Source organism: Polyodon spathula, chromosome 2 (genome assembly GCF_017654505.1).
Source record: "Polyodon spathula isolate WHYD16114869_AA chromosome 2, ASM1765450v1, whole genome shotgun sequence".
Classification (NCBI taxonomy): Eukaryota; Metazoa; Chordata; class Actinopteri; order Acipenseriformes; family Polyodontidae; genus Polyodon; species Polyodon spathula.
This window is the reverse complement of record NC_054535.1, coordinates 71,970-97,572: the sequence shown is the minus strand read 5'-3', so window position 1 is coordinate 97,572 and position 25,603 is coordinate 71,970. Positions and strand designations below refer to the sequence as shown.

The window sequence follows — 25,603 nt, the reverse complement described above, 5'->3', positions numbered from 1 at the left end:
AAGTGTGTGGTAAATTTAAACTAGAAAGGAAGGGGGGAGAAATCAACAAAAAAACAGAAGGGAGACCGCATCAAAACAAGAACAACAACTCAGGTAAGACAACCATTAAATGTATTTATCTAAATGCTAGAAGTATCAGAAACAAAATTCTAGAACTTGAAGCTACTGCACTAACAGGTAACTATGATGTGATAGGTGTTACAGAAACGTGGTTGTCTGAGAGTGATGGGGACGAATTTAATATTTGTGGGTATACACTGTATAGGAAAGACAGGCAGGACAGAAGAGGAGGAGGGGTAGCGCTATACATAAGAAACAGTCTTGAAGCCCAGGTGTTAAACCCGGACAAAGAAAATAAAACCGAATCAATATGGGTCAGAATAACGGACAAAAATTCAAAAGGCATAATAATAGGAGCATGCTATAGACCGCCAGATTCAGACGGTGAGCACAATAATCTGTTATACAATGACATTAGAAATGTGTGTAGCAAAGGAGAAGCCATACTAATGGGGGATTTCAACTTCCCCCAAATAAAATGGGAAAACCCGGTGGGTAGCGCGAAGGATGAAATAGAAATGGTGGAAATGACAAATGACTGCTTCCTAACACAATTTGTGAAGGCACCCACTAGAGGGGAGGCATGCCTTGATTTAGTCTTTTCAAATAACGAAGATAGAATAACTAAAACAGAGGTCAGAGAACCACTGGCAAACTCAGACCACAACATGGTCTCATTTGAAGTGTTTTTTAAAACCCCAAAAGTAATGACTAAAGCTAAGGTTTACAATTTTAGAAAAGCAAACTATGAAGGTATGAAACAGAGACTAACAGAAGTAGATTGGAGTAAAATAGAGAAAACACCCACAGAAGAAGGATGGTTGTTCTTCAAAAATGTAGTACTAGAGGCGCAAAACAATTATATCCCTAAAGTAGACAAATCTAAATGTAAAACTAAATTGCCAAAATGGTTTAATAGATCAATTAAAAAAAATATTCAGCGCGAAAAAGGCACTTTACAGAGCATTAAAAAAGGACCAAAAAGAAAGTACGCAGAAAGAGTACACAGAACTGCAAACGCAAGTCAAAAAGGAAGTTAGAAAGGCCAAGAGAGAAATAGAAATAAACATTGCTAAGGGAGCTAAAACCAATTCCAAAATGTTTTTCCAATATTACAACAGCAAGAGAACATTCAAAGAGGAGATTAAATGTTTAAGAGATACAAATGGCAAAATCGTAGAGGAAGAAAAAAAAAATAGCAAATATGTTAAATGATTACTTTTCACAAGTTTTTACAAAGGAAGATACTGACAACATGCCCCACATGTCATCCAGTTCCTGTCCAGTTTTAAATAACTTTAGCATAACTGAGGCAGAAGTGTTAAAGGGACTAGGAGCTCTTAAAATAAACAAATCCCCTGGGCCGGATGAGATCCTCCCAGTAGTACTCAAAGAAATGAAAGAAGTAATTTACAAACCGCTAACCAAGATCATGCAGCAGTCTCTTGACACAGGGGTGGTACCGACAGACTGGAAAATTGCAAACGTAATACCGATCCACAAAAAGGGAAACAAAACTGAACCAGGTAACTACAGACCAGTAAGCCTGACTTCTATTATATGCAAACTTATGGAAACTATAATAAGATCCAAAATGGAAAATTACCTATATGGTAACAGGGTACTGGGAGACAGTCAACATGGTTTTAGGAAAGGGAGATCGTGCCTAACTAACTTGCTTGATTTTTTTGAGGATGCAACATCGATAATGGATAATTGCAAAGCATATGACATGGTTTATTTAGATTTCCAGAAAGCTTTTGACAAAGTCCCGCACAAAAGATTAATTCTCAAACTGAACGCAGTTGGGATTCAAGGAAACACATGTACATGGATTAGGGAGTGGTTAACATGTAGAAAACAGAAAGTACTGATTAGAGGAAAAACCTCAGAATGGAGTGTGGTAACCAGCGGTGTACCACAGGGATCAGTATTAGGTCCTCTGCTATTCCTAATCTACATTAATGATTTAGATTCTGGTATAGTAAGCAAACTTGTTAAATTTGCAGACGACACAAAAGTAGGAGGAGTGGCAAACACTGTTGCAGCAGCAAAGGTCATTCAAAATGATCTAGACAAGATTCAGAACTGGGCAGACACATGGCAAATGACATTTAATAGAGAAAAGTGTAAGGTACTGCATGCAGGAAATAAAAATGTACATTATAAATATCATATGGGAGATATTGAAATTGGAGAAGGAATCTATGAAAAAGACCTAGGAGTTTTTGTTGACCCAGAAATGTCTTCATCTAGACAATGTGGGGAAGCTATAAAAATGGCTAACAAGATGCTCGGATACATTGTGAAAAGTGTTGAATTTAAATCAAGGGAAGTAATGTTAAAACTGTACAACGCACTAGTAAGACCTCATCTTGAATATTGTGTTCAGTTCTGGTCACCTCGCTATAAAAAAGATATTGCTGCTCTAGAAAGAGTGCAAAGAAGAGCGACCAGAATTATTCCGGGCTTAAAAGGCATGTCATATGCAGACAGGCTAAAAGAATTGAATCTGTTCAGTCTTGAACAAAGAAGACTACGTGGCGACCTAATTCAAGCATTCAAAATTCTAAAAGGTATTGACAGTGTCGACCCAAGGGACTTTTTCAGCCTGAAAAAAGAAACAAGGACCAGGGGTCACAAATGGAGTTTAGAAAAAGGGGCATTCAGAACAGAAAATAGGAGACACTTTTTTACACAGAGAATTGTGAGGGTCTGGAATCAACTCCCCAGTAATGTTGTTGAAGCTGACACCCTGGGATCCTTCAAGAAGCTGCTTGATGAGATTTTGGGATCAATAAGCTACTAACAACCAAACGAGCAAGATGGGCCGAATGGCCTCCTCTCGTTTGTAAACTTTCTTATGTTCTTATGTTCTAAGTTTACAGGATGTGAAAGTGGGCTTCTACCAGGTTGCTGGCTTCCCCACTGTGATGGGTGCTATTGATTTTCCTCACATAGCACTGTCACCCCGATCCATGGAGCCTGCTCTGCAGGGTGGCAATGCCGACAAGGAAGAGAACGGTAGTTTACCTACCGTAAACCTGGTTCCTCCGAAAGAGAAGATGGCCACCAAAACATCGTTATGGGATATACGCCTATTGGTAGGTGTCACTGAGCTCTTTCTATCAAATCGATAGGCCCCCTCCCCTCGGTGAGCCCCTCAGTCCCGCATACTGAGGGTACATAACCGTCATGCAGGGGAGCCTCACTCTCTTTTCGCGACGAAACAGTGATGTCGACCGATGCCACGTGGTGGTGGCCATCTTCTCTTTCAGGGAGCCAGGTTTACGGCGGGTAAACTAACGTTCCCTTTCAATTCGAAGATGGCCACCAAACATCGTTATGGGAAACGTGTACCAGAGCCGTCGCAAGGGAGAAAAGAACGGCAGCCTATGAGGGACGCCTAGCCCTGCCTGACCGAGGTCAGCGGAGTGAGCGCGCAACCTCGAGGACCCTACTGCCCACAGAGGGCAATGAGGGATCTATCACCTTCAGGCGGTAGAACCTGGAAAAAGTATGCGGGATAGCCCAGCTAGCCGCATCACAAATCTTAGCCATGAAGGCACCTTGAAAGAGGGCCCATGACATAACCACACCTCTCGTGGAATGTGCGGCTACCCACCCAGGCGGGGGTAAGCCAGCACCATCACACGCAGTCAAGACTGTGTCTGCAATTCAATACGACAGCCGCTGCTTCAAAAGGGGCTATCCCAGGGTCCGTGTTCCATGGCAGACGAAGAGCTGGTCAGACTGACGCAGCGCTCTTGTCCTAGCCACATAACATCTCAATGCCTGAACCGGGCAGAGAAGGTTCAACTTCCTATCCTCCTCCGAAGCAAACATTGGCTGATGAAAGGATCCAATTCCACAGACTGATTCATCTGGAAGGCTGTAACCACCTTGGGGAGAAAAAAAAGGTTTGCATGCAGTGACACTCTGCTACCATCATCCCAAATACGCATGCAGGAGCTCTGCACAGACAGCCAAGAGGAAGGCTGTCTTCATGGACAGATGCTTCAACACAATGGAGTATATAGGCTCAAACAGGGCCTACGTGAGAGCCTCCAGTACAATCTCAAGGCTCCATTCGGGGAGAGTAGCCCTCCTAGGAGGGTGCAATCACTGTGTGCCTCGGAGAAGCCGGGTAGCCAGAAAATGCACGCCCAGGGACACAGAGTCAACGAGGGCATGGCAAGCAGAAATAGCCGCTAGGTATACCTTCAGTGTGGAAGGTGATCTACCAGCCTCAAGCAGATCTTTCTGAAACTGCAAGATGGATCATGACCGTTAGTACGGCACCAATCTTGAAAATATTTCCACTTATAGGCTTATACATACACAGCGACCTAGTGGAACGCGCCCTAGCATTCTGCAGAGTACCCACAACCACGCCTGACAGCCCTAAGGCTGTCCAGCAGTCCCTTTCATGGGCCAGACCCATAACTGGAGCCTGCCCGGCTCAGGGTGCCAAAGTGTGCCTCTCGCCTGGCTGAGGAGATCTCGGCAAAGCGGGATCTCCCAGGGCGGGCCGTTCAATAGCTGGCACAGGGTTGAGAACCAGATTCTCCTGGGCCACCTGGGGGCCACTAGGAGAACTGACGCCTTCTCTGACCAGACCTTTTCGAGAAATGCCGGGAGTAATGGCAGAGGCTGGAACACGTAAAGGAGCGCTCTGGGCCATACATGGGCTAGGACGTCGACGCCTAGTGGGCCTCTCTCCATGCTGTCACGAGGTCTTTCCCTTGTTGCCAGCTGCACTATTCACAGCAGTCACTGGACGTATCCAGATCTTCATGATTTCCATTACATGAGAGTAGATGTTAAAACTTCATGCTGATTTGAACTCGGCTCTCGCCAAGATAAGCACCAACCAAGACATAGCTTTACAGTAAACTAATGTGATCCATCTGTATCTCCATCCATTTGCGTTTCTTTCCACCTGTTGATGTAGATATCGTTCTGCCTGGTGTTGATGGCTGAAGTGTAATGCTGACTCCAGGGATCAGCTTATTTTCCTCCACAGTGCATCAGCACACACAACAGCTGTGATGCTGGCCTTGTGGATCAACCACAGTGCGGTCTTCCCAGCGCTTCAGCATGACAAACGTCTGGATAGGGTACATCTCTGCGGTCTTCAAGTGGACACCTTCTGTCCTCTGTGTTTCGTCGACTAGCCCACAACACCTCAAGAGGGTTCTACAGCGATTCTGGCATCCCAGTATCACCCCCTCCGTCCCCACTCAACTCAGCCCAGCTTACTTATCCGTACATCAGCGTTGCTTTCTTTCTATTGTGCTTGAGATCCCCATCCAGAATTTTTCCATCTCAATCATAGCCAGTTGCAGCTCCTTTCTGCTGCTTTAGATAAGTTCAGTGTTAACTGAAAAACTTTCACTACACAAATACAATCCTTTCAATATTGTTAATGTTTGTGATTCAATGATAAAATACAATGAGTGCTCTTCAAAGAAACACAGGACCACAAATCACCATGGGTTATTTCAATATTGTTAATGTTTGTGATTCAATGATAAAATACAGTGAGTGCTCTTCAAGAAACACAGGACCACAAATCACCATGGGTTATTTCAATATTTTCATGTCAGTTTTGATGGATTAAATAAAGTTTTGACTGAATGAAACCTCTTTTAGTTCATCAAAACAGAGAGTTAAAGCTTTGTGAATAAGGCCTGCTGTTGAAAATCAGACATGCAACCTGCAGTACATTTTATACAGTCTAATGTAGCCGTCATACAAATAAAAATGAAACACATTATTTAAAATGTATAGATAGTAACATGGTTATAATTACACATACACACAAAACAGATATTTCCCATTTCTACAGAACACATTCCACACAGCCTCCAACAATACAGAACATGTTCCACACAGCCTTCAACAATATAGAACACGTTCCACACAGCCTCCAACAATGCAGAACATGTTCCACACAGCCTCCAACAATACAGAACACGTTCCATGCAGCCTTCAACAATATAGAACACGTTCCACACAGCCTCCAACAATGCAGAACATGTTCCACACAGTCTCCAACAATACAGAACACGTTCCACACAGCCTTCAACAATATAGAACACGTTCCACACAGCCTTCAGCAATACCGAACACGTTCCATGCTGTCTCTAACCAGCTTTGTTTTCCTATAATAACTTGTCACAAAGGGCTCTGGGCTCAATGGTATGCAGGATAACGAATGTTACAAAAGGCTAAGTTTAAGTTGATTGTTTTCTAACCTCAAGAATCATGAGAGTAAAAACTTCATGAAGTCTACTTTAGTAAAAGTGTACTGATTCAGCCGTTTGAATTGGTCCTACGTTCATGAAGGCACTATGCAGGCACGGTGTAGGGCTTATCACACAAACAAATAGACTTACTTTCCAGAACACTTTCAGTTCATTTTCTTGCCCAGCTTTAAAAAAAAAAATTTAAAAAAAGAGTAGACAGTGCTAGTAAAATAGGTACTGATGGCTGGTGCTTAGTGGTAATGTGGGTCTGTGAAACCAGTCTGTACCAGGAGACACTAAAGGGTTTGAATGGGTAAAGCAAACAGTATTCAAATTGTGATGAACTCGGCGTGTAGACGCCTCCTAAAAATAATCTCTTCCTGCAGTGGATAGAGGGTGTCTTCCTACACGATGCAGAATCTCTTCTTGTTTTCAGTCCATTCACTGTAGATACTTTACATTGACTCCTTGATTAGTGCACGCAGTCTCTGGAAAGCCTGAGATAAAAAGGAAAACACATTCATTAAGGCAAAGTAAATGAAAAGTCAGAGAAATGCTATTTAACCCTAGTGTGTGTTGCATTCCAAAACCAAAACAGAAAAAAGGGGTAACTAAGAAACACATGTTAATATCAACACTGAAAAAGCAACAACCCCATTTGGACCACGGTATGGACTGTCCAGTATAATAACTCAAACACATGTTACTATCAACACTGAAACAGCAACAACCCCATCTGGACCACGGTATGGACTGTCCAGTATAATAACTCAAACACATGTTACTAATCAACACTGAAACAGCAACAACCCCATCTGGACCACGGTATGGACTGTCCAGTATAATAACTCAAACACACGTTACTATCAACACTGAAACAGCAACAACCCCACCTGGACCACGGTATGGACTGTCCAATAAAATAACTCAAACACATGTTACTATCAACACTGAAACAGCAACAACCCCATCTGGACCACGGTATGGACTGTCCAGTATAATAACTCAAACACATGTTACTATCAACACTGAAACAGCAACAACCCCATCTGGACCACGGTGTTGATTGTCCAGTACAATAATTCAAACACATGTTACTATCAACACTGAAACAGCAACAACCCCATCTGGACCACGGTATGGACTGTCCAGTATAATAACTCAAACACATGTTACTAATCAACACTGAAACAACAACAACAACCCCATCTGGATCACGGTATGGACTGTCCAGTATAATAACTCAAACACATGTTACTATCAACACTGAAACAGCAACAACCCCATCTCAACAACCACTGTGTTGATTGACCAGTATAATGGACACAACGCTGCACAAAGGTTCACTCTTCAGCTAAGACACAGATGTTCTTTTTCAGAACCACCTCCAGTCAGTTTGCTGTTGGCATCGCAGGTGTGCTCTTTTACATTGAAGCTGGGATTCTTGGTAACCCTTGTAGCAACTCTGTAATCACAACTGTTGGAAAACATGGATTGAGAATTGATTAGCAGTTTGCTACGCATGTGGACTAGTAGAGCTATACTGGTGTTCTTTTCTGAAAAGAGACTAATATTGCAAATAGCAGACTGTTTGGTTCAAATTGCATGTACTGCTTACAATTGATAGAGACGATGCGTCTACAAACTGCCCAACAATGACTGCAAGCTAACGAGATAACAATGCTGTGGACTAGAAGGGAACAGGCTCTAAAGACTTCAGAGAGATCAAAAGAGATAATCCCACTGGCATCAACGGGGGTCGCAAGGAGATAACAAAAGGCAGATGTATGGACCTTTTGTCTCCAGGAGTGTGAAGAATGCACTGAGTTCAGAGGTTGTCACACTAGACTACACACACATTAACACTCACACAATAAATTAAATTACCTTTGCAATTGGTTAAGTGTCAGAGAAAGGGGAGGTGGACCATCTATACAGAAGGGTATTTAATGTCATGCAAACATTGTAATGTTGAGTATTGTGTTTGTCCTGTACCTGGGACCAGACTCCCTGCATATTTCAATAAACTTGGCAACTGATTGAAGAAAAGAATCTACTTACTCACCATCTAGTTTTTGTAAGTTACTTCAACAACATTCTCCAGCCAATCCACACACTGTACCTGATCAATCTGCTCTGGAGAGGAAAGCGAGAAGGCAGCTCTCACATACGGACAAGGCTCTGAGCTGTCAATATTGAAGACACCCCCTGGCACAAGCAGCACCTGCGCAAAGACAGAACGAGGAAAAAGGATCTTAGAAAAGGGATCCATTTAACAGGCAGGAGTATTCAGGGAGACAAATGATCATGAAACACATGAGTCAGACAGGGAATATGGTCAGAAAATATAAAAATGTTGGCTAGCTTTAATGTGTAATATAATAATAATACAAAATAAAACAACTTGCTTTATTTCTTTATTGACTAAATAATATGTTAAAAATAGCAAATCAGTGTGATATAATGTCTCAGAACACACTGTTGTCAGAACAGATTAGGAAAGAAATTGACTAGTGATGTAAATATCCATTGAAATAGGGAAAGAATACATGAAGTGCCATCCATAGGGAAAGAATACATGAAGTGCCATCCATAGGGAAAGAATACATGAAGTGCCATCCATAGGGAAAGAATACATGAAGTGCCATCCATAGGGAAAGAATACATGAAGTGCCATCCATAGGGAAAGGATACATGAAGTGCCATCCATAGGGAAAGAATACATGAAGTGCCATCCATAGGGAAAGAATACATGAAGTGCCATCCATAGGGAAAGAATACATGAAGTGCCATCCATAGGGAAAGAATACATGAAGTGCCATCCATAGGGAAAGAATACATGAAGTGCCATCCATAGGGAAAGAATACATGAAGTGCCATCCATAGGGAAAGAATACATGAAGTGCCAATCCAAGCTTTTCTAGACACACTTCAGATTGTTGCAGTCCATGTAGAGCTAAAGAAACCAATTCCTCCACTTGCTGAAACGATAGTGTGGATGAACTGTGCTGGGTATGCTCCCACGCTACGTGCAAAACAATCCGAAACCTCAGAATCAACATAGCACAAAACAAACAGTGAAACCCTGCGAATGACTTGGCGCTTCTACAAGGGCAGCTTTGATCACACAGGTCTTCATTTCACAGATTACCACAACTTTGAAATATATTCATACCAGGGCCACTGCAGGGGTGAATAACTCTTTCTGTATGGCATGTTTGTTATTTCAGTGTTTGCACATATCTGCATACCATATATTTAAAATGCAAAAAATTAAAACAAAACCAGAATGATATTCGCCTAACCCGAAAAATATCAGCAATGTGTGCTCCTAAAGCAGTGGTTCTCAACCTATTTCCATTTGTGGGCCACATATGCAGCTATCTATGTGTTATGTGGGCCGCACCCACACAATATACTTACTACCTGTATATCTATAAAAAACATGTTTTGTGTCTGTTATCTGATAGCAATGCCATACAAATCAATATAATACCTTCCATTTTAAATGAGCAAAACAAGTAAAAATATAACTATTAAAATTAATTTGCTTTTAAACTTACATTAGTGGGAGATCTGGCAACTTCCTTTGTTTGAAGCAGTAATTGCTTCACAGCCTGGTTGAAGATGGGTGCCAGCACACCGCCACTGTGCATGAAGGTTTGCATCAGTCAAGCAAGCGTGATAGAGGGATTTAATCCGGCACATGGCTGAGAAGGTACGGTCACAAATGCAAGTCGATCCAAACATAGAGTGTATTTTTGCACTCAAAAGAGGCACATTTTGTCCAGCAACACATTTCCATTATTCCTGGTCAGAACTTGCATGCTCTGCTGGGTAAGTTGCTCCCTGCCCCTGCAAATCTGACAGCTCTTCTTCCAGTTCATGCCTGGGAACATACAATGCTGTGGCAAGGTGTTTAAGTGTTTAAAATGGGAAAGGTGTAAGGATCCCGTAGAAAAGCACCAGCAGATTGTACTTTAACGAAATCGCCAAAATGTGATGAAAACTCTTCTTTCAGCTGCTGTACTGTAACAACAAATTGTTCTCTTTTGTCACTTTCCACAGAACCTTCACCTGCTTCATTTAACACTGGGAAATGCGCGAGGTCTCCTTTAATTTGATCGATGAACAGTTCAAGTTTGATCTTAAAACTGGCAACAGCGCACTTTAACTTGTCAATTGCTTTTCCTTCACACTGCAGTTGCACATTCAGCTTATTTAGATGCCCAGTGGGGTTGGCAAGAAATGCTATGTCTTCCTTCCAGCTGTCATCTTTTAATTCAGGGTATTTACCCTCCTCACCAATTTCACAAAGAAACCGCACAATTTGTGGAAGTAATGCAACAAATCTTTGAAGAACCTTACCACGACTTAGCCATCTTACTTCTGTGTGTAACAGTATATCGCCATATGACGAGTCAATTTCTTGCAGCAAAGAAACAAAATGGCATTGTAGTCAGGGTCAAGCACAAATGAAGTTTATTACTTTCACAACTGTGTCCATTATTCCCTTCATGCTACCGTCTGCTAACTTGCTGCAGAGAGCCTGTTAATGCACAATACAGTGAAATGACAACAGATTTGGCTGCTCCCTTGTCATTTCAGCAGCTAGTCCCAGATGTTTACCAGTCATACACGGAGCTCCATCTGTTGTTACAGAAACAACTGAATTTAGTGAAACATTCATTTCACCGCATGCTTGGTGAACAGTAACGTATATATCCTCCCCACACGTGCAATCGTGCAATGACTACAGCGAAAGTAAGTCTTCTGTAATTTCAAAGTTGACTGTATCAATGCATTGAATCCAAATGCCAAGCTGGGCCACGTCTCCTATATCAGTTGATTCATCAGCTGCTAAACTTAAAGCTACAGCAGAAGAGATCTTTGCTTTCAGTTGGATGGCCAGGTTTTCAGAAAGGTCTGAGATGCGCCGACATACTGGGTCATTGCTTAGCTGCAGATTTTGTATCCTTCTTATGACTTCGTTTTTGTTTCTCAAACCATTAAAGAGACAGTCCGCGGACTCTAAAAAGCATTGTTTTACAAACTCCCTATCACTAAATGGTTTCCCGTGTTTGGCAAGCATCCAAGAAATTTTGTACGATGCAAGTGACACACCGTCTGCTTCAGTAAATGCAGCACGCAACACTTTCTGCTCATTGTTTAGTGATTTCTCAAGATGACAAAATTTAACTTTCTATCTTCAGATTACATATTTAGTTTGAAAGACGTGATGCTTTGTCTCAAAGTGCCTTTTTACATTGCACACAGTGAGGGCCGTATGACATAATAAACAAAACAGCTTCCCATCTCTGTCTATGACTGAAACCACTTCTTTCCACTTCTACTGCCAAACTGCGATGCTTCTTTCCAGTATCCTTGTACCTTTCTGCCTTCTACTGCCAAACTGCGATGCTTCTTTCCAGTCACCTTGTACCTTTCTGCCTTCTACTGCCAAACTGCGATGCTTCTTTCCAGTATCCTTGTACCTTTCTGCCTTCTACTGCCAAACTGCGATGCTTCTTTCCAGTCACCTTGTACCTTTCTGCCTTCTACTGCCAAACTGCGATGCTTCTTTCCAGTCACCTTGTACCTTTCTGCCTTCTACTGCCAAACTGCGATGCTTCTTTCCAGTCACCTTGTACCTTTCTGCCTTCTACTGCCAAACTGCGATGCTTCTTTCCAGTCACCTTGTACCTTTCTGCCTTCTACTGCCAAACTGCGATGCTTCTTTCCAGTATCCTTGTACCTTTCTGCCTTCTACTGCCAAACTGCGATGCTTCTTTCCAGTATCCTTGTACCTTTCTGCCTTCTACTGCCAAACTGTGATGCTTCTTTCCAGTCACCTTGTACCTTTCTGCCTTCTACTGCCAAACTGCGATGCTTCTTTCCTTCATCTGCTTTTTTTTTTGCCAAGATCACATGGGCTGCAGCTGTGTGCTGATTGGGCCGCAAGCAGCCCGCGGGCCCCGGGTTGAGAACCACTGTCCTAAAGGATTAGGCTCCTAAAGGATTAGGCTCTTAAATGTCAGCAATGTGTGCTCCGAAAGGATTTTTGTTATTTTCTCCCAATTTGAAACGCCCAATTATTATTCAGGCTCAGCTCACCGCTACCACCCTTGTGCTGACTCGGGAGCGGCAAAGAGCTACAGCGTCGGAGGACAACGCAGCTCCCGGACAGCTAGCAGGCAAGCCCGCAGGCACCCGGCCAGACTACAGGGGTCGCTGGTGCGCAGTGAGCCAAGGGCACCCTGGTCGACCTAGACCCCCCCCAGCGATGCTCAGCCTATAGGGCTCATCCTGCACTCACGCAGAGCGTTTTTACTGGATATGCCACTCAGCCCCTTATGAGGCCCAGTTCACCCCTAGTAAGTCGCATTGGATAAAAACATCCACTAAATGACTAATTCATGTAATACACTCCAGGGCCTTTGGAATTTTACAGCAGCAGCAGAGTTCAGGCAGTGGATTCAAAATTCTAAAGAAGCATTCAAAATTCTAAAAGGTATTGACAGTGTCGACCCAAGGGACTTTTTCAGCCTGAAAAAAGAAACAAGGACCAGGGGTCACAAATGGAGTTTAGAAAAAGGGGCATTCAGAACAGAAAATAGGAGACACTTTTTTACACAGAGAATTGTGAGGGTCTGGAATCAACTCCCCAGTAATGTTGTTGAAGCTGACACCCTGGGATCCTTCAAGAAGCTGTTTGATGAGATTTTGGGATCAATAAGCTACTAACAACCAAACGAGCAAGATGGGCCGAATGGCCTCCTCTCGTTTGTAAACTTTCTTATGTTCTTATGTTCTTATGATTCTGACATGAGAAAATGGCAAACAAGAAAAGATGTTCAGTTTCGCAGAGGAGTGAGTGTTCGAGGGCATGGGAGGAGATACGAATGATGAATGTTAGAATGGCTTCATCCACTGTACAGGTAAACTCTGAAACATTCATTCCATGAGCAATGAACACCTTAATTCCTATCTTGCAAAACACATGAATAAATGAATACATTTAAACATCGGTTTCCAATGCTACAAGCTGCAGCTGAAACGCAAAGTCATGTGCAGAACAATAACAAGCCAATGCACTGGATCTTAAAATCCAACAATGCTATATATATATATATATATATATATATATATATATATTGCTGCTCTAGAAAGAGTGCAAAGAAGAGCGACCAGAATTATTCCGGGCTTAAAAGGCATGTCATATGCAGACAGGCTAAAAGAATTGAATCTGTTCAGTCTTGAACAAAGAAGACTACGTGGCGACCTAATTCAAGCATTCAAAATTCTAAAAGGTATTGACAGTGTCGACCCAAGGGACTTTTTCAGCCTGAAAAAAGAAACAAGGACCAGGGGTCACAAATGGAGTTTAGAAAAAGGGGCATTCAGAACAGAAAATAGGAGACACTTTTTTACACAGAGAATTGTGAGGGTCTGGAATCAACTCCCCAGTAATGTTGTTGAAGCTGACACCCTGGGATCCTTCAAGAAGCTGCTTGATGAGATTTTGGGATCAATAAGCTACTAACAACCAAACAAGCAAGATGGGCCGAATGGCCTCCTCCTTGTAAACTGTAAACTTTCTTATGTTCTTATATATATATATATATATATATATATATATATATATATATATATATATATATATATATATATATATATATATCCAACAATATATATATGACTACGACACACACACACACACGAGCAGAAAACGTCCATGGTACCCCCACTTCTCAATCACCACCCCCGTAACGTGCTCTAGGTGTTTCCCAACACAATCAGCACCCCAGATACACACATTGGTGTGTCAATGTACAGCCATCCCGGGAACAGACAGTCCCTAATCTTGTTTCCTCTCTCCGGAAATTCCTTGACAGCTTACCTCCTTCTCTAATGCTTTCTCCATAATCAGCTTGTGTGTGTCCTGAATTCCTTTCACCTTGATCCACAGAAACATGCCAGCCGCAGGCATGTGCCATTCAGCAACATCTAGGAGGAGAAAAGACAGTCAGCTGAAAGCACTGTGCTTCTTTTACTGTAGGGTTGGAACGTGCATCGGATTACATTATAACAGAGGTAGCATGAAGCTCCACCATCGCTACTGTGTCACTTTGTGGAGGGTTTTTCGTACCTCTAGTATAGACTAGTAAGAGTCCTCAACATTTGCTGCTGTTGATTTGTGATCTGCTGTGGTTTTATGAAGAGTTAAAACAATAAATGTGCGCCTCACATTTTAAACACAACGGTTTGTTGTTCTTATTGCCTACTAGAAGTTATTTCCATTTTTTGCAGAAGACATTGATAAGCATCCACTGCTCCAGGTGTGTAAGCTCTGCTGTTTAGCCATGCTGTTGGAGATGTGCAGTATGATGTGACTGCCTGGCCTGGCTGGGATGGGTAGTGTGCTAAGCTCTGATCATGGGAGTCTGACTCTGATCTGCTGTTTAGCCATGCTGTTGGAGATGCGCAGTATGATGTGACTGCCTGGCCTGGCTGGGATGGGTAGTGTGCTAAGCTCTGATCATGGGAGTCCGACTCTGATCTGTGTTTAGCCATGCTGTTGGAGATGCGCAGTACGATGTCTTCCTGCGACTGCCTGGCCTGGCTGGGATGGGTAGTGTGCTAAGCTCTGATCATGGGAGTCCAACTCTGATCTGCTGTTTAGCCATGCTGTTGGAGATGCGCAGTACGATGCGACTGCCTGGCCTGGCTGGGATGGGTAGTGTGCTAAGCTCTGATCATGGGAGTCCGACTCTGATCAGCTGTTTAGCCATGCTGTTGGAGATACGCAGTACGATGTGACTGCCTGGCCTGGCTGGGATGGGTAGTGTGCTAAGCTCTGATCATGGGAGTCCGACTCTGATCAGCTGTTTAGCCATGCTGTTGGAGATGCACAGTACGATGTCTTCCTGCGACTGCCTGGCCTGGCTGGGATGGGTGGTGTGCTAAGCTCTGATCATGGGAGTCCGACTCTAATCTGCAGTCCCCTTTGTTTAATATGCACTAACCTTGAAGCCACTTGTCTGCAGAAGAAAGCATTGCATCCCTCTGCTTTCTGTAGAACTCCACAACACTGCAGTGGAACACAGAGAGCAGAAGGGTTCATTTACGCAATACAGGTAAAAATGACATTGTTTTATTAAAAGGGAATTAGGTAGTGTCTCGTAATGCAGGAATGAGCGGAGTGGTTCACAGTGGTGCTACTGACCTGTCAATATGGTTAAGGAACCCTTCCTGTCCCCATCTCTGAAGCAGCTGTGTGACAAGGAGCTGAAAACGAAACAGACCACCTATTTAAAGTGTGTTTGTATCAGTGCGCGCTTGCAGTGGTGAATAGAGGAAGAGCGAATTAACATTCAGGTTCATTTTGCATAACAATTAATACTTAAATATACTATTGTACAGGGAATGGGCAGGCTAATGCTTCAATATATTTTGGACGGTAATCATTATTATATATTTTAAGGCTAGGATGTCTTAAAACCTGCTTCAACTGGATTTTGTAAGAACAGAGAAAGGGGTCAGACTTAATTCAGTAAAATAATATTAATAACTGTTATACTGAAGTAACTGAACTAGAAATACATATTATAAAATAAATTAAACTGTTATACAAATAACAGTATTATTGTTGAAAGAACATATTACAGTCAAAAACGAAAGAAGTTCAGTACTGACACTGTCAGAATATTGTAATAATTGTACTGTGTTTTAAAGAATATAAAACCAGCATAAATAATATTGCAGCAAATTATAAACAGGTTACAATGATTTGAACTACGAAAACTGAACAAGTGATAATGCTAGGAAAGCTTGTCTATGTGTCTTTGTCATTATAACACATACAGTCTTGAAAGCCGGTCAGACTATTGCCCTTGGAAGCCTGTAACCTTGAAAGCAGCAGGCATCTGGGGGATTAAACACAGAGGCATCTGGGGGAACTAAACACAGAGGCTAGGTAATGTAGATTGGTAAAAACAAAAGGGTAACCCTTTTTAGAGAGAATGATATTTGAAAGTTAAAAGACGTATTTCATTTTATTGATTCTGTTGTTATTAAGCATAGAGGTTTTAAATTAAAAACGTATTCCGATCTACAGTAATAATGACAAAACCCTCTGAAGAGAAATAATATGTTTTAAGTATTTTGATTTTATGAGAAAAATAATAATTGAAACTCGCAAGTGTTTTTGCTTGTTTAAGGCTCTACTGTAATACAAATAGACTGTAAAAGCAGGAGCGAGCATTTCATTTAATCAGTTTAAGAATTAGTTCAGTTTCTTTCTCCAACTAAACAAAACATATTTTAGACATTTCAATATCCATTAAATTAAAGAATGTCAATGTTTAGTTTATATAAAGGTTTCACTGCAATAAAAAATAGTAACTGTTAGGTTGTAATATTAGACAAATAAAGTGTAAACTGTACTCAATAACTTTAGTACACCATTGTGAGAACCCTGTGTGTGTGTGTGTGTGTGTGTGTGTGTGTGTGTGTGTGTGTGTGTGTGTGTGTGTGTGTGTGTGTGTGTGTGTACACATTGTGAGAACCCACACCAACAAACACCATGTGTGTTGGGACACCACACACATTGAGATGTGAGTACACCACACACACACACACACTGTGTGGTGTGTGGTGTGTCTACACCATTGTGGTAACACTCTTGTTGACACTGTGTGTCTACACCATTGTGAGAACCCTGTGTGTGTGTGTGTGTCTACACCATTGTGAGAACCCTGTGTGTGTGTGTGTGTGTCTACACCATTGTGAGAACCCTGTGTGTGTGTGTGTGTGTGTCTACACCATTGTGAGAACCCCGTGTGTGTGTGTGTGTGTGTCTACACCATTGTGAGAACCCTGTGTGTGTGTGTGTGTGTGTGTCTACACCATTGTGAGAACCCTGTGCGTAACTACACCACTGTGAGAACCATGTGTGTCTACACCACTGTGAGAACCCTTTGTGTGTGTGTCTACACCATTGTGAGAACTGTGTGTGTGTGTGTGTGTCTACACCATTGTGAGAACCCTGTGTGTATGTGTACACCATTGTGAGAACCCTGTGTGTGTGTCTACACCATTGTGAGAACCGTGTGTGTGTCTACACCATTGTGAGAACCCTTTGTGTGTGTGTCTACACCATTGTGAGAACCCTTTGTGTGTGTGTCTACACCATTCTCTACACCCTGAACGGGTAATGGGGGTGTGGGGTTGTCACAAAGACGGCTGTAGAGAGTGACGTCAGACCAGAAACAGGAACCAGGAAATAAACAACAGAGAGGTGGAGCTGGGTGGAGCTGAGCGATTGGTTTCGCTCAGCATTTAATGAATGAACAGAACAGTAAATAAAAAGGTTGTAAAAAACAAAAACACAGGACACGGCACTTTCGCCAAATTAAAGAGACAAACAAAACGGACTACACAGACAAACACGGTGAGCTGATATTTTAACTATTAACTATTATTATTATTATTATTATTATTATTATTATTATTATTATTTACCTCCGTCTCCAATCCTGTTCTCCACTCACCGAACACACAACCCCGAGTGGGTGAAAACATGCTGCTTTTATGCAGCTGTACCGAGACTCGATTGCTAATCAATCATTCAATTGGAGTCGCGGTACAACTGCACGTGAATTAATAAAGTGCAATTCCCCGTGCTCACATATTATTACATTTTACTTGCACATGAAGTGCTGTGCAATCCTCGTGCCTAAATACAAATATACATTTTAAACACTTGTGTTACACAGACCCGTTTATATCCTATGTACCAATGACTATACACCAACATTAACACACCACATACAACACAAAATACACAAATGTGCGGGTCACTTTGCCACAGGGGTCCATACAGACAGCCAGAAGAGGGGACCCCCTTATACTTAAATCACACTTATTCCAAATGAAGAATTAAAGTTGCTACTTTACCTCAAGACTTGATGGGTGAACAGTGAACTGGTGACATTGGTTTGTTGTACAGAAGAGATGTGATACTTTCAAGAAAACCTGGATGACTGTGGGGCTCACAGTGTTATTTATTTGGGAACACAGGCCTTATTCATTCATTTTGCTAAATTCCATTGTAGCTTCTAGTTTTGAAAACTTTTTCAAGTGCTTATTTAAAAGCATGGTTCATTTTGTGAATAGGCTCCCTCTGTGCCACTTGCCTGTGTGAAGGTGCTGGTGTGCATTGTAGATGCCTGAATGTGGAGGACTATCCTATCAATAAGGGGTTTTGGTCCAGTCACAAATCCCAGTCTTAGACTAAGAAAGAAGAAGAAAAAAAAAGATTATTATTGGTTGTACTCATATGACTTTAACCCTCAAGTTATTTCTGGGATATTTTTAGATGAATGACGGTTCCATCTGTTGTCTTGTTTAAGAGCAGTGAAGTCAGCCAGGTTCTGCCAGTCTGGATCTCAGCAGTGGCTTGGAGCTGCAGACAGTACCTTTGTGCACACTATTCCAGATCTATGCTGACACCTCACACACATGTTGAATTCTGGACCTTGTACACAGGCCCGACTCAAAGCCAGGTCCTTGTGCTAATGGAGCACCACTATAGTAATCAGAGCAATGTCCAATGAACAGGAAATGCTATTTTCTTTTGTGTCAATGAAAAATTGCAGATGCAACAGCAACTCTTTCCAAGCAGCCGGCATCAGTAGAATATTCTGCACAGGTCACACCACAGGTAACATAATAAGGGTAAACACATTTTATTTATTCCAATTTCATTACAGACTGTTTTACACAACTGGTGGTACTTGAACTGCTGTTATTTCCTCTATTTACTGAATGCTACAGCATGCAGAAATCACTGAATTATGCAAGCTGATACTGTCATTGCACAGAGCAGTGGAGAGACCCCACATTGAATTCAAGCTCAGCAAGAGGTTCCTGTTAAAATGCAGATCACTTACCCAGCGGACAGGATTTTAGAAAATGAATCAGTTCTTATAACTCTACCATCAACGTCCATTGATAGAAATGTTGGCACCCAAGGCTAGAAGAAAGAAAGAACGATGAAGCTTCTTTTCTGTTGTGATGACCTCTGAATAGCACACATGGTGAAAGTGGTCAATGATCATTGACTGAAACTTCGAGGTCAAAACCAATTTTTTGGCCAGGGGCCCACCGAGGCCCTCCAAAGCTCTGGGCTGTACACAGGGGTGTAGTGCTGGGGGTCGCGGGGCAGCGCTACATGCTCTCAGATGAATTCTGAGCCGTTTTGGACCATTCAAATTTGAACTTGACTTTGTAGAAAAAGAAATTCAGAAATGATTTCACTTCCAACTTGTCATTTTACCAGATGGATCAACCTGATAAATCACATGAGGCTCTTTAACAAACATAGTTTTCGAAATGTTACTCAAACCTTTTACATGTATGCCCAATTCACAGTAAAACATACAGTAATAACGTCTTGACTGTACATCTGTACAAGATAAAAGAATAACAGCCTAACCTAAATAAATATTATTTGAAAACTATACAGAAATTTAACATTTCCTAAATACTAGCCACAAATGCCTTTTAAATGGGGCACATAAATATTTACCTTTTCAAACTGAAGAAAATAGTAGGGATCGTCCTCAATTATAAGGAAATCATAGTCTTGAGCAAGCTTTTAAAGAAAAACAACAGTACATTAATAAATAGGTTCTCGAAATGGGCCTAGTGAGAAAGGGAAAAGACATATACATATTTTTTGATGACTAAGAAGACTTATAAAGGGATAATAAAAAGAGAAAAAATATATATTCTGCAATTGTAGACGGCATATTTTAAAGCTCAAATTCCTCAGATTTAAACATTAATTTCTTATCAGAATTAGTAAGAAGTGATCCATTTCCACTGAATAACAACCTGGACTCCAGACACAGTACAGACCAACAAAAACAGCTGACAGAGATGTGCACTGTTTGCTGTAATGCAGCTGTGAATAAGTCTGTGAATAATTCTAAGCAGGGGGTTTAATCTTTCTACTGGCATTGTGTTTTGCAGAAAGGCAATCCGATACAAAATAAAATGAGGGGCGCTGCATGTGAGTAGGGTGTGATTGAGTGGTGGGATACCTGATAGACCTCTCTTGCATGAGAGTAGAGTGTGATTGAGTGGTGGGATACCTGATAGACCTCTCCTGCATGCGAGTAGGGTGTGATTGAGTGGTGGGATACCTGATAGACCTCTCCTGCATGCGAGTAGGGTGTGATTGAGTGGTGGGATACCTGATAGACCTCTCCTGCATGCGAGTAGGGTGTGACTGAGTGGTGGGTTACCTGATAGACCTCTCTTGCATGCGAGTAGGGTGTGACTGAGTGGTGGGATACCTGATAGACCTCTCTTGCATGAGAGTAGGGTGTAATTGAGTGGTGGGATACCTGATAGACTTCTCTTTTGCGTTCTGTAGTCATGGAGGCTCCTGTGGGGTTGCCCCCATTTGGAATAGTATAGAGCAGTTTTGGGACGGTATTGTTGGGTTTCCCAACATCTTCCAGCCTCCAGTGGGAAAGGGTTTCCCTCAGAGCTTTGGGAATTATTCCATACTCATCGCTGGGGACGTTAATTATGTTGCATCCCAGTGGTTTAAGCTGACAAAAGATAGAACAAAAACTGAAATTAAAAGCAATATATTTCAATGGGTGTGCTGATCATCATACAGATATGGAAAACTGTAACAAATATGAATCTGAACCTTAAAAGACCACAACCCATAGTATGAGGCTCCAGGTGAAGCGCTGCCATGTAATGAACCACAATGCCTATGAATGTAGTGATAGCCAATCCAGGTTTCAATGTCTCTATATTCCTTTGTGTGACCCTTTGAGGAGGAATGTGGGAATGTACAGAAATATCGAGAAGGAACATTCTAGAAATATCGAGAAGGAATGTTCTAGAAATATCTAGAAGGAACATTCTGTAAATAATGTTCACTATTAGCTTCAAACAAATACAAAAACAAAAGAACAAAAACAAATGCATAAGAACATAAGAAAGTTTACAAACGAGAGGAGGCCATTCGGCCCATCTTGCTCGTTTGGTTGTTAGTAGCTTATTGATCCCAAAATCTCATCAAGCAGCTTCTTGAAGGATCCCAGGGTGTCAGCTTCAACAACATTACTGGGGAGTTGATTCCAGACCCTCACAATTCTCTGTGTAAAAAAAGTGCCTCCTATTTTCTGTTCTGAATGCCTCTTTGTCTAATCTCCATTTGTGACCCCTGGTCCTTGTTTCTTTTTTCAGGCTGAAAAAGTCCCTTGGGTCGACACTGTCAATACCTTTTAGAATTTTGAATGCTTGAATTAGGTTGCCACGTAGTCTTCTTTGTTCAAGACTGAAAAAAAATCTTTTTTATAGTGAGGTGACCAGAACTGCACACAATATTCAAGATGAGGTCTTACTTTAATGGATGTTTACCTTAATGGGTGCATCTTTTATATAGGAAACTGCGAGCCCTATAAAATAGCAGGTCACATTACCTGAAGTACTTTCAAAAGGTATGCACAGTATTGCTGATAAAATGTTAAGTAAACCCCATGCTGATTGAGGGTCACCCCTCAGATCTCAGGGCAGTGGGCTGTAACAGTACAATGCAGATGGGGCTCCCAAAGATTCAGGGTTGATAAGGGTGTGAAAGAAATGTACAAATGAAAGTACCACAGTTACACTGAAGCAAACGCAAAGCCTGTCAATAATGTGCAAGCATGCTTGTGTAATATGCACCTTTACATTGACATCTACAGAACTTATTGCTCTAAAAACATTTCTAACAAGCAAATAAAAAGCCACTTACAGCAGCTAGTGTTCCGGAATACGTCGGTGCATCCAAGAGAACATTGTCCCCAGGGTTTATAATCATTTCAAACGCCTGGAAGAAAGAGACGAGGAACACCTTTCAGTGATATTCTCAAAAGAATGAAAAATCTACACCTTGGAAAAACAAATATTTTAACACACACACACACCAAAAAAAAACAGCCACAGTCTTCCAAATAGCATGGGGCACACTAAACCCACCTCTTTCTGTCCACACAGAACTTATAGTGGAGATCCTAGAGGAGAGTTCACAGGTATGAGAATGTATTGTTGGCTCAGGATATAACCAAATGGAGGATAAACCTCTCAATCCCACGAGCCCCTTGTTACTGTATAGATGATAAACCTCTCAATCCCACGAGCCCCTTGTTACTGTATAGATGATAAACCTCTCAATCCCACAAGCCCCTTGTTACTGTATAGATGATAAACCTCTCAATCCCACGAGCCCCTTGTTACTGTATAGATGATAAACCTCTCAATCCCACGAGCCCCTTGTTACTGTATAGATGATAAACCTCTCAATCCCACGAGCCCCTTGTTACTGTATAGATGATAAACCTCTCAATCCCACGAGCCCCTTGTTACTGTATAGATGATAAACCTCTCAATCCCACGAGCCCCTTGTTACTGTATAGATGATAAACCTCTCAATCCCACGAGCCCCTTGTTATTGTATAGATGATAAACCTCTCAATCCCATGAGCCCCTTGTTACTGTATAGAAGATAAACCCCAATGTTTTATTCTAAATGTTGAGCTAATATGCAGATTTGCTAAACACATGGCAAGTCATTACAATATGGAGAAAGAATCTTACAATAGAAATGGTGGTTGTTGTAATGAGTTTCTTGTTTTTTTTAAGGCTTCACTCTGTGATGTGTTTGGCTGGATTTTCAAAATCTGCATACAGCACCATCTTCTGAATGCTTAAGAAACTAAACAACAGGTAATTCTGTGACAAATTACCTAACATGGTACACCCTACCATCTCCCATTTACACTAACTTTGTTCTTGGGGTTGTTTCAGGCAAACAAGCTCTCACATTCTTGGACTGGTCAGGTAAAGGGGTCAAAAGTTATAGAGAGGTTAAAATGTGGTTGATGGGTATTGTCCTTAATGTTAACCAACCTTTGTGGGAGGTATCATTTTATTGTAAATCGCACAGCAAATCCAGTTGAAAGAAAACAAAAGTAAGTTACACCTTAACAAAGTTTTTTACCTTTTACCTTGGGGTGAATTAGCTGCTTGATGAGATTCTGGGATCAATAAGCTACTAACAACCAAACGAGCAAGATGGGCCGAACGGCCTCCTCTCGTTTGTAAACTTTCTTATGTTCTTCTCTGGCCAGTGACACTGTTGTGATTTCCCGCCAGGGTGCATGCATTGGATATAAAGTCCCCCGATTCCTCAGAGACATTTTCAATCAGACCCATCCAATACGTATCTGCATCGATGACAGAAACAAAACTTCCTCTCTGATATAAAACTGCATCTTCTTCCTGAGCTGTGGATTCATCGGAGCCACCCCAGGAGATACTCAGACTCTGTTTCACTTATAGAGACGGAAGAGACTTGCAGCTGAGACTGGGAAACGGGGATGAATCTATGCAGGCATTTAGTGCCCTTTACAGTTAATGCAGACTTGAAGTGTTCAGCATTGGTCATGATGACTTTTCCAGATACAAAGATGAAGGTCATGCTGTTGAAGGCACTTTCAGAATGAATACATGTCTTCAGGGGGTACAATCTGCCCATCAGATGGACGCTGCAAGCTTGTTTTTGAAGTCTTTGGCTTGACTGCTCCCCTAATACCATCACAAGGGCCTTTGTGAAGTTGCAGAATTGCAGAACAACTCTGTACTGCATCCAAGCTGAAGTCCAGTTTATGGAGGCAGAGATGTATGAAACTGAACCGGGTTTTGTACTGGGCAGCTCAACCATCACTGAAGTAATGAATCTTCCTCAGGGGGTAGGTGTTTCCTTCATTTGGGGGAGGAGTTTGGATTGAAAGAATTCCTGGCACCTATTATATTCTACATCAATGGGAAGAACTCAAATTCTGAATTGAGTGCAAAACCTTGATTCACATCATCCATACTCTACTTCATTACTATAACAGCAGTGCTAGTAGCATCTCCATGTCACACAAAAGTGTTCATTGTTCACCTGGCATCAAAGGGGCTAGATTTATTTGTCCACTGATGACTTCATTTACCCATGGCATCTGATTCAAATTAAATGTTTGTTACCTGAAGATTATTCAGGTTTCCTAGAAATGGGGGAGGGGGTTACTTCCTGAAATTCTGCACAGACGAAGCAGACACCTTGACCTTTTCTTAGTAATTTTTTGAGATTTTTAGATTTAGATTTTAACTTCCTTTTGTTTTCTTTCAAATGGATTTGCTGTGCGATCTCCAATAAAATGACACCTCCCACAAGTTTGCAGCACAAACTGTTTTTGAGTGAAAGCTTGGCTAACGTTAAGGGTTAAAGGGAGGGGGGGGGGGGGGGAGCTGGACAGCAGAGCTGACCAGAGTCACTAAAATCAACAATTCTCGATAATATCACCTTGCACAGTCCTTCCTGGCTGCCAGTGGTGACACACATCTCCAGCTGCGACCTTTCAGGGCTGAAGCTGGCCGTTGGCGGGTTGTGGAGGCTTTTCTGAAGGTCCTTCATCCATGAAAGTAATTCTGGAATTCTTCAAGACAAGTGAGAAAAAAACAACAACTTTTGGTCCTGTGTCTTGTGATAATCTAGTTATGGTGGAATACTGTGGTTGCGTAATCTCTGTGAGCACAGTATCTCCGGTGACCGGAGTGGAGTATCTACACACAGTTCCGATCACATGTAGGGTTAGCACATCACCCTGCTGCTCTGAACACTGCATCTGACTCAAGATGTTAAATATTCAGCACATTCAGAGCAACCAGCTAACCAACTCTGTGGCTTTAAATACAAGCCCCAGTTTGTCTGGCCTTGGAGTTATCAAAAGCACCTGGATTGTATTTCTTGTCTGTACTCACCCAGGTGATGCAGAGTATTGAAGAGCTCTCTTCATAAGGACCTCATCAAAGTCAATACTGCTGCCGTTCTCCAGAGAGATGCTGGCACTTTTAAATGGGAAGGTGTCTGCATTAGGAGCTCCGGCAGCAAGCGAGATGAGTGATGGTGAGGATCTCTGCTGCAGTTCAGCTAGATAACAAACAAACAGGACCAACTAAGTCAAGCACAAGTTTATGGCATCTAAAAACTATTTAGATTAATTAAAAAAGTGCAATCTCCATGGGATTGTTCTATTCAGATTTATGTAAGGATGTACAGTTCACACAACACCAAAGGATCGTGCCACATTTATAAAGCAGAACATTCTAATTTCCAGAAATCTTGCGATTACGCCATACTGTTAAAGCAGTGTTTCTCATTTAGCAAGCAATAG

General features: G+C 41.9%; 1 protein-coding gene across 2 annotated transcripts in view; it reads right to left on the bottom strand.

Annotated features, from left to right (window-relative positions):
* Window positions 1-5,555: 5,555 nt before the first annotated feature.
* The window catches only part of aadat (aminoadipate aminotransferase), a 36,873-nt gene continuing 16,825 nt past the window's right edge, over window positions 5,556-25,603 (bottom strand). For both annotated transcript variants that reach the window (XM_041273894.1, XM_041273902.1), the window contains 12 exons: window positions 25,191-25,359; window positions 24,733-24,865; window positions 22,138-22,212; window positions 20,726-20,935; window positions 19,903-19,968; window positions 19,265-19,347; window positions 18,509-18,605; window positions 15,538-15,599; window positions 15,338-15,402; window positions 14,212-14,318; window positions 8,434-8,535; window positions 5,556-6,808 (listed from right to left, as the gene is read on the bottom strand). In XM_041273894.1, the coding sequence (XP_041129828.1) occupies window positions 6,767-6,808; window positions 8,434-8,535; window positions 14,212-14,318; window positions 15,338-15,402; window positions 15,538-15,599; window positions 18,509-18,605; window positions 19,265-19,347; window positions 19,903-19,968; window positions 20,726-20,935; window positions 22,138-22,212; window positions 24,733-24,865; window positions 25,191-25,359 (1,211 nt within the window). In that variant the 3' untranslated portion in view covers window positions 5,556-6,766. The remainder of the gene's footprint in view (window positions 6,809-8,433; window positions 8,536-14,211; window positions 14,319-15,337; window positions 15,403-15,537; window positions 15,600-18,508; window positions 18,606-19,264; window positions 19,348-19,902; window positions 19,969-20,725; window positions 20,936-22,137; window positions 22,213-24,732; window positions 24,866-25,190; window positions 25,360-25,603) is intronic.